This window comes from Ctenopharyngodon idella, chromosome 12 (genome assembly GCF_019924925.1).
Source record: "Ctenopharyngodon idella isolate HZGC_01 chromosome 12, HZGC01, whole genome shotgun sequence".
Lineage (NCBI taxonomy): Eukaryota > Metazoa > Chordata > Actinopteri > Cypriniformes > Xenocyprididae > Ctenopharyngodon > Ctenopharyngodon idella.
The window spans coordinates 3,042,080-3,049,944 of record NC_067231.1 but is presented as its reverse complement, the minus strand read 5'-3'; the positions used below and the strand labels follow the sequence as shown (position 1 = coordinate 3,049,944).

Below are 7,865 nucleotides of genomic sequence, written 5' to 3'. Positions count from 1 at the left end.
ATAAGAACACGCTGCCAGAGTCTTCTGAATGACGACACAATGAGAGTGACGCACCGCGTCATTAACAAGCAAAGAATGTTTGGAATCTGCATGACGTCAGCTGGTGGATGTGGTGTAGTGTGTTGTGTGGTGGGAGGTGTGACACAGTGATTGACAAGAGGAGGACGGGGTGCTTATTCTCTCTAATTAAATTAGCATTAATGGTTTATAGCAAGCCAACCCACCCCACCCTTCAGATTAATGCTTGTTAATCACTGTTTACACCTGCTATAAACCTTATTTACATCATACGAGTAGATCTGAAATCAAATACATATACAAAATAATTAAGAACTCAATAAAACGTTCATTATTTACAGAGAACATATAATATTCGGTGTCTTAATATACTTACATAACTAAATCGTGTGTTGTTGTCTTGATTTAATAGCTTTTGATAAATTAAATCAGCCTAAAAGTGTCTTATAATGTTATCATGAGTTTGGTGCTCTTACTGAATTTTAGAAAAGTGTGTGTGTGCAAAAGCTGTCCATTGAAATAGTACAGATCAGTACAAATTATAATTTTCAGTGGTAAAGACATTTTTCAGCAAATGCTACTGAGGATATGCTAGAATTTCTGCATAGGGATTGACAGAAATGCAATGCTGAGAATAAACATTAAATTTCAAGAATGAAGGTGTTTTGAGAAAAAACTCAAAAGTCAAAATAAAATGTTGAGAATAAACTCTTTCGAGTAAAAAAAAAAAAAAAAACTCATTCAATTTCGAGGGAAAAAGGAGAAATAAAAAAATCACTCTTTCCCTGATCATATTGTAGCCCCAGAGAATAGAATAGAATAAAATAAAAATAATAAAATAAAATAAAAATCACTCTATCACTGATCATACTGTAGTTCCCGAAAACAAAACAATAACATTTGGCTAATTAATCAGTTTACTTTCTTCAAGTTTCTTCGCCACATTTATCTAATCTCTTCTGACATCTGGTGGTATATTTGAGAAATTAATCAGCCCATTAGATTCCTCAAATTAGGATATCTCCTTGTGTAGACCTACTGTACAAATACTGTATTTTCATATGTTTTCACATGTAATTTGCAGTAGCTGTTATAACAAACACACAGTCAGACCACAACGGGAAGTGACAGTTTGAAGTGAAGGATAAAAATAGCCCTCACTGTATTTAGAATAGGGTGGGTTTCTGCTCTCTTGACCAAATGCTTCTGTCAGTCAAGACTTCAAACAAGATGGCAGACAAAGGGAACTGGGCTTTGGCAATAACAGGCAAGTTCATTCTTTTTCTTTTGAACTCTTTAAAAACTTAAAGAGCCCCTTCTGAGATTTCAAAGCTGGAACAAATTATACAGCAGCAGGTTTGGATGTTTCTTTGCTTTGACACATGGCAATGTACTAAACATATAGAAGTGAAAAAACTAAAACTAATCTTAAGTGCTAGTAGTTTTATATGCCTATAAATGCACATTTCAAGCAAGTATTTTCATACTAAAATGACAAATACTGCACACTTACACACTAAAAATATTTAGAACAATAAATTCTGTTTAAACATACTCATGTGCATAATCAATCGTATTACTGTAAGTTCTGAATGTACAGTAAATGGTTTCTGTCGATATGTTTTGTCCTCAGTATGCGTAGCCGGTTTTCTGGCGGTCCGGGCAGACATTATCACAGACGCTCCGGTGGGTCAGCTGTTTGTCTATGAGCTACACCGAGAGGTTTTCCAGAGTGAATTTGAGCCTTTTCATAAAGTCTTCCGTATGTTGGAAACATATATCACACACTTACAATATTCAGAATATTTTAAGGCCCAGTTCAAAGCTTCTGTACAGTATAACAGCATGTTTAAAAGTAAGCTGTTTTCAGTATTTCACGTGTCTTGTCCTGATCTGTAGATGGTCATGTTTACAATGATCCCATGGTGTTTAAATGCAACAAGGAGCGATTTCCAGATCTGCCCCAGTGGCTCCGCTTTACCCAGAGGGACCCTTATGAGAACGGATTCCTGTACGGGACGCCGCTGCCACAGGACAAGGGCAGGAACATCATCGAGGTGAAGAAACTCATATGTAACAGCAACATTCAAAACATAATCCCACATTGAATTTTAGGTTTAATTGTTTGTGTATGCTCTGTTTATTCTTTGACAATATCTTCTAAACTCAGATATTTGTGATCAACAAACGGAGTTATGACACATTTCGAGAGAGGCTGGTGATAAACGTGGGTCCTGCAGGTATGATGTTGTTTAGTGAAAAACTACTACTAGATGAATCTGCTACTGAAGCTCTCCTGTACTGTGCATCTGATTTTGGGCTTCTTTTCGTCCCAGTAAAGCGCATGCCGTACCAGGCTGAGTTCTTCATAGAGCGGCGAGAGATCGAGAAGGTCCTGCCTGCTGCTGTTCAAAAGGAGATTCAACTGGACATTCAGCATCTGTGGGGAACCGAAAGGCTGGATTTTGTGAACATAACCTCTGCTCTGGACAGGGGCGGCCGCGTCCCTCTTCCTCTTCCAGGATATTTTGAGGGGTAAGGCTACAGAGCAACTCTTAATAGTTATTATATTATTATTACTGCAACTAGTAGCAGTAGTACTATAGTAATACATTTCTTTCAAAAGCAGCTTTGATGTGATGACTGACTTTAATGAAGAAACTTTCTTTAATGGAAAATAATAATAATAATAAATAATTTATAATATAATACTAATAAAATAATAAATAATTTATATAATTTTAAAAACAACAACATATTATTATTATTATTATTATTATTATTATTATTATTATTATGTTGTTTTTAAAATTATTATAGTTTTTACCAATTATTATTAGAGTATATATTATACTAAATAATAATAATAATAATAATAATAACAACAATAATAATTATTATTATTAAATAAATTATTATATACTTATTATGATTATGTAATAATTATAATAACAATAAAAGTATTACTATTATTATTATTATTATTATTATTATTAAATGTTGTTGTTGTTAAAATTATTATAGATTTTACCAATTACTATTTGAGTATATTTTATACTAAATAACAATATGTTATTTTATATTATTTTTGTATTTTTAAATAATTATATTATTAATAATTAATGTATGTATTTATTTATTTATTGTTTAATATTTAGGTATATTCTTTTAAAAATCACTATTTCAGTCAGTATTTTTGTTTTGTAATAACAATAATAATAATAATATAGTATAATAATAATAATTTAATCATTGTATTATTGTATTATTAATAATTAAATTATTATTATTTGATTATGAATAATTATAATTAATTAATTTAGCTTATTATTCATGTATTTTCTTTTAAATACATGAATTTTATTTGTGATATTTATTTCATAAGATATTAAGACTTGTTTTCAGAAATGATATCTTGAATTATTTTTCTTACCCCTTTGGCAAATTCTGGGGTTTGTGCTTGAAACATATTATCTGATTTTATTTATTTATTTATTTATTTTTTTGACTGTAAAACAAAACAAATACTGATTAAGGGAATGATTTGCAGTGCAAGAAAGTACTATTTTGTATTGAATTGCTGGCCACACGTGATAGTCCACCCTAAAATGTCTGTGAATTCTGTCATCATTTTCTCACCCTCGTGTCATTGGACATGACTTAAGATATTTTTAATGAAACCTGAGAGGTTTCTGTACCTCCACTGAAAGTAAAGTAAGGTCAGGTAACCATAAAGGTCATAAAAGCATCATAAATTAAAAAAAAGAATGAAAATATTTGTGTTTCAAAGATGAACTATGGCCTTATGGGTTTGGAACAGCATGAGCCACTGTGACAGAATTTCCATTTTTGGGTGCACTGTCCCTTATTTTGCCACATGTCTCTGTGTTTGTCTCAGTGTGTATGTGAAACTAGGTTCAGACCGGCCCTTTTCCAAATGTATGCTGAGACTAGAGACGTCGGCGCACCAGAGAGAGTGTGAAGCCGGTGGGAAGATCACCGGAGACTGCAGCACCTGCACAAACCCCATCAACTGCATAACCTGGTGCAAATCTGTCCTGGTGAGACACAGCAGATGGTGTTCTGTGTACTGCAGTGGTTCCCAAACCTGTCCTGGAGGACCCCCAGCACTGCACATTTTGGATGTCCCTCTCATCTAACACACCTCATTCAACTCATCAGTGCAAGATCTGAAGTAGGTGTGTCAGATAAGGGTGACATACAAAATGTGCAGTGCTGGGGGTCCTTCAGGACAGGTTTGGGAACCACTGGTGTACTGGATAGCTCACCTTCATCCTTACATATCGTTTGATATCTTTCATCCCATAGTTTGATCTGTCCAAGCCTGTTCCTCCTGCCCCGCTCCCTACCGTGGGTTCAGGTGTCCTCGCGTGGGGTGGAGAGTTCAGTCCTCCAGAGTCTCCGCCCGAGAGAGATTTCTTCCCCGACTACATAGTCACCGTCATCGTTCCCTTCGCCCTGGCTTTGATCCTCTGTCTCATCCTGGCCTACATCATGTGCTGTAGGAGAGAGGGAGTGTATGTCCACTTCACAGATTCACGTTTTGGTTAAAATAATGTTTGTTTTAATCACCATTTTAAGTTTCCTCTTCTCTTTGTCCTTGTTATTGCAGTCTGAAACGAAATGCCAAGACTCCTGAGTAAGTACCCTGTACTGTATCACTGGGTTTTGTTTATGGAAAGACACTGTTTTTTCAGGCACTGGTTAATTTTGAGATTTTGGGCTATTTTGCTTCCAATAATATCTTCTTTCAGATTAGTGGGAAGAAAATGTTCAAGACACATATTTAAGTTTTTATTTCATTACACTTCATCTATTTGTGTTTTCAATTACAATACATATCTTTAAAGGCTGTTTTCTCGAAAAACTTCAGCAGCTTAAATACATACACCAAACTTTACAGTTTTATTTATATCTGTTCTAAAGGTTTAGAGGGGTTTGTTCATATATCATTTGCTTGGTTTATATAATATTTTATTCCTAAAAACATGCTGGAAAAAAGTTTTTTTCTGGCTCTTGACAGTGTTTTCTGATTTATGGAATGACAAAAAAAAAAAAAAAAAAAAAAATCCAAATCTCTTCTGTAAAAACTATGGAAGCTTGTTTCCGTCAGAGAATAAAAAATAAAAAAAGGTAATTGCTACAATTTATCTCACAATTCTGACTTTATTTCTCAAATTAACTTGGAATTGTGAGTTATAAAGTCCGAAATCTTGATATATAAACTCACAAATGTGAGAAAAAATTGTGAAATGAAGAGTTGCAATTACCTTTTTTATATTTTCCGTGAGGAAACAAGCTTCCATAATAAACCTTTAAAGGCACAATATGTAATTTTTCGCCACTAGAGGTCGCTTATTCAAAACAAAGGCGTAGCTTGATGATGCCTTGATTTCGTGGAATCATGGGAGATGTTATCTTCACATCTACAGCCGGTTGAAAAGAATCTGACGGGACTCGGGCAGAAATTCATGGATGAGTTAATGTATTAAATATTTATTAACATTACTGTAGCATGAAGCAGGGTGGGGCTGAAAGCCGTTGTAGTGGAACAAGGCCGCTGGAGCGATTGCTAATGAGAGATGAGCGCGACACACAGCTCGACAGCAGTGGAGCTGTTATTATGCCACAGTCGCCGCTTCTTCTGGTTAAGGATATGTGGGGTAAAGCAGTGCTGTTTATCATATTAGATACATTTGTGTGTTGAAAGTTGTTATAATGCTACCCTGTGCGTTCGCTCGGTGGCTACTATGAGACACTTGATGCACACTGCAGTAAACTAGATTGATATTAGGCATGATAAAACATGGTACTCGCAGTAAATCAAGAAAACGAGATTTAAACAATAAGACTTACTGGGTTGAGCTATATAACATGATTAGTTTTCTGTCGATGAATGTATCCAAACAGTTGCTCACCTCTAATAAAACAATATATTAAAGCGTCTTTGGTGTTTCCATGGTTTCTACAAAATAAAACTGAGGTCAATTAAAACCGAAATTGAGGGTAACGCAGGTATGATGTCATTGAGAGGCGACGCACGGACACGGTCCGTGTCCTGGTTAAAATTGCTTATTTCTATGGATTTAAACATTCTTGGAAACATTTGGGTAACATGATGTAAGTACACAAGTCAACAAAATATATAACACTGTTCTAGCGGTTTTTGGATATTTTAATTTAAAAATCTTACATATTGTGCCTTTAATTCTAATCTATCAACAAAATGAAACAAGAATGTTGAACCTGGCTTTATCCAATGTTCAGATTTCTGTTCTGGAAATGTATGCAAATTAGTTAATATTTAACTAAATAATGCCACGTGCATACTTTAATGTAACATTATAGAAAAATGTCTTAATGTACTTAACCAACTGGAGAAAGTATGGTTATATCTATTAATTGAATTTTTTACCCTATTCACCTGTGGTGTCTTGCCTTAACTCAACAACATACTTAACTTTCTTCCCCTCTCAGTCTCCAGCTGTACCATCACCACACCATTCAGGATAACGCCAACGAGCTGCGGAGAATGGCGGGCGGAGACAGGCTCACCGTGGATCCGCCTCGGCAGTGCTTACAGCCGCTCCTCATGGCGGAGCAGGCGATGGCGGAGCGCTGAGAAACATTACAGAGATGGTGTGCAATTGTTTTTAACTTTCACTATTTGTTTCTTGCTTTGTGTGTCTTTGAGGAATACTTCACCCAAAAAAGAAAATTTACCCAATAATTCAACACTATCACTGTCAGTTTGCATTAGTCAAATCTGATTAATCTGTTTAACCCCCTGGTAGTCTTCAGTCATTTTAGACAGAAAATTTTCACATTTTAATTTTTTTTTTTTTTTTCAATTTTTTGGTATGCAATATGAAGACACACACGCAAAACATGATTACAAAATGGCAAATGGTGACACTTGTAATCTTCACTGTCAAAAAAGGAAATGAATAGAAAATACAAAAATACAGAGAATCGTTTAGGGTAAATATACAAATTAATATATATACTGGTTACACAATGGTCATAACATATGATTTTCTTTATTTATTCCACCAGATGGCACCAATCTGCTTTCCATGCATTTGTTATGAAATACATTTGCTATATTTAGGTTATCACTGTATTAATACCAGAGGGTTAAAAAGATCAAGTATTGGTGCTTATACCAATCCTTGATCAGTTAATTCCAGACTATCAACAATGGAATGGGAACATGGTCTCTGTTTGGAGTTTGGATCACTATACTAACTCTTATATCAACTATTGTATGCGGTGTAAAATGTAATTTGATGTGAAATATATTAATAAAACTTTAAGTCTGTGAATGTTAGATGTGCACCCTGATGCAATTTCTGAATTTAACATACAGTAAACACTTCTACTGGTCTGTTAAAAGTGCGTTCTTCTTTGTGTGCTTAAAGTACCAATACGGTTTTGAGTCGACTGCCATCTATCGACGTAGAACAGCGAACTCGTTCTTGACTTTATGTAAATTACACAGATAGTAGTGAGCTTTAGGCACAATTATTAATTTCCTTACCTGTCATTAAATGTATGCTGTACCCAGGTTTATGCTGTCTTCCGGCTTCAGACTTTTATATTGGAGTTATCCAGAGTGCAGAGACGGCAGCCAATGAGCATGAGGATTCTCTATGACGTTTAGTGAAACTGCGGATCACGTCATTTCAACATGGCGAAATACACTGAGGGGGGCGACCCGCGCCATATATAATTAAAACACTATTTTATGGAAACATCAAACATCAAATTCTCCAAAGCTCTTCACCAAGCTTACAATTAAATTTTATATTTGAAATCACCAATGA

General features: G+C 34.8%; 1 protein-coding gene across 2 annotated transcripts; it reads left to right on the top strand.

Moving 5' to 3' along the window:
- The first annotated feature begins 316 nt into the window (after nucleotides 1-316).
- On the top strand, nucleotides 317-7,369 carry sgca (sarcoglycan, alpha). 2 transcript variants are annotated; one of them, XM_051915570.1, is made up of 10 exons: nucleotides 317-1,285; nucleotides 1,652-1,780; nucleotides 1,918-2,075; nucleotides 2,189-2,258; nucleotides 2,355-2,553; nucleotides 3,917-4,079; nucleotides 4,348-4,556; nucleotides 4,652-4,678; nucleotides 6,517-6,678; nucleotides 7,096-7,369. In XM_051915570.1, the coding sequence occupies exons 1-9, from the start codon at nucleotides 1,219-1,221 to the stop codon at nucleotides 6,659-6,661; spliced, it is 1,167 nt and encodes a 388-aa protein (XP_051771530.1). In that variant the 5' UTR covers nucleotides 317-1,218; the 3' UTR covers nucleotides 6,662-6,678; nucleotides 7,096-7,369. The 2 variants fall into 2 exon arrangements, with proteins under 2 accessions (XP_051771530.1, XP_051771529.1); XM_051915569.1 differs by having other exon boundaries at nucleotides 342-1,285; nucleotides 6,517-7,369.
- The last annotated feature ends 496 nt before the right edge of the window (nucleotides 7,370-7,865 follow it).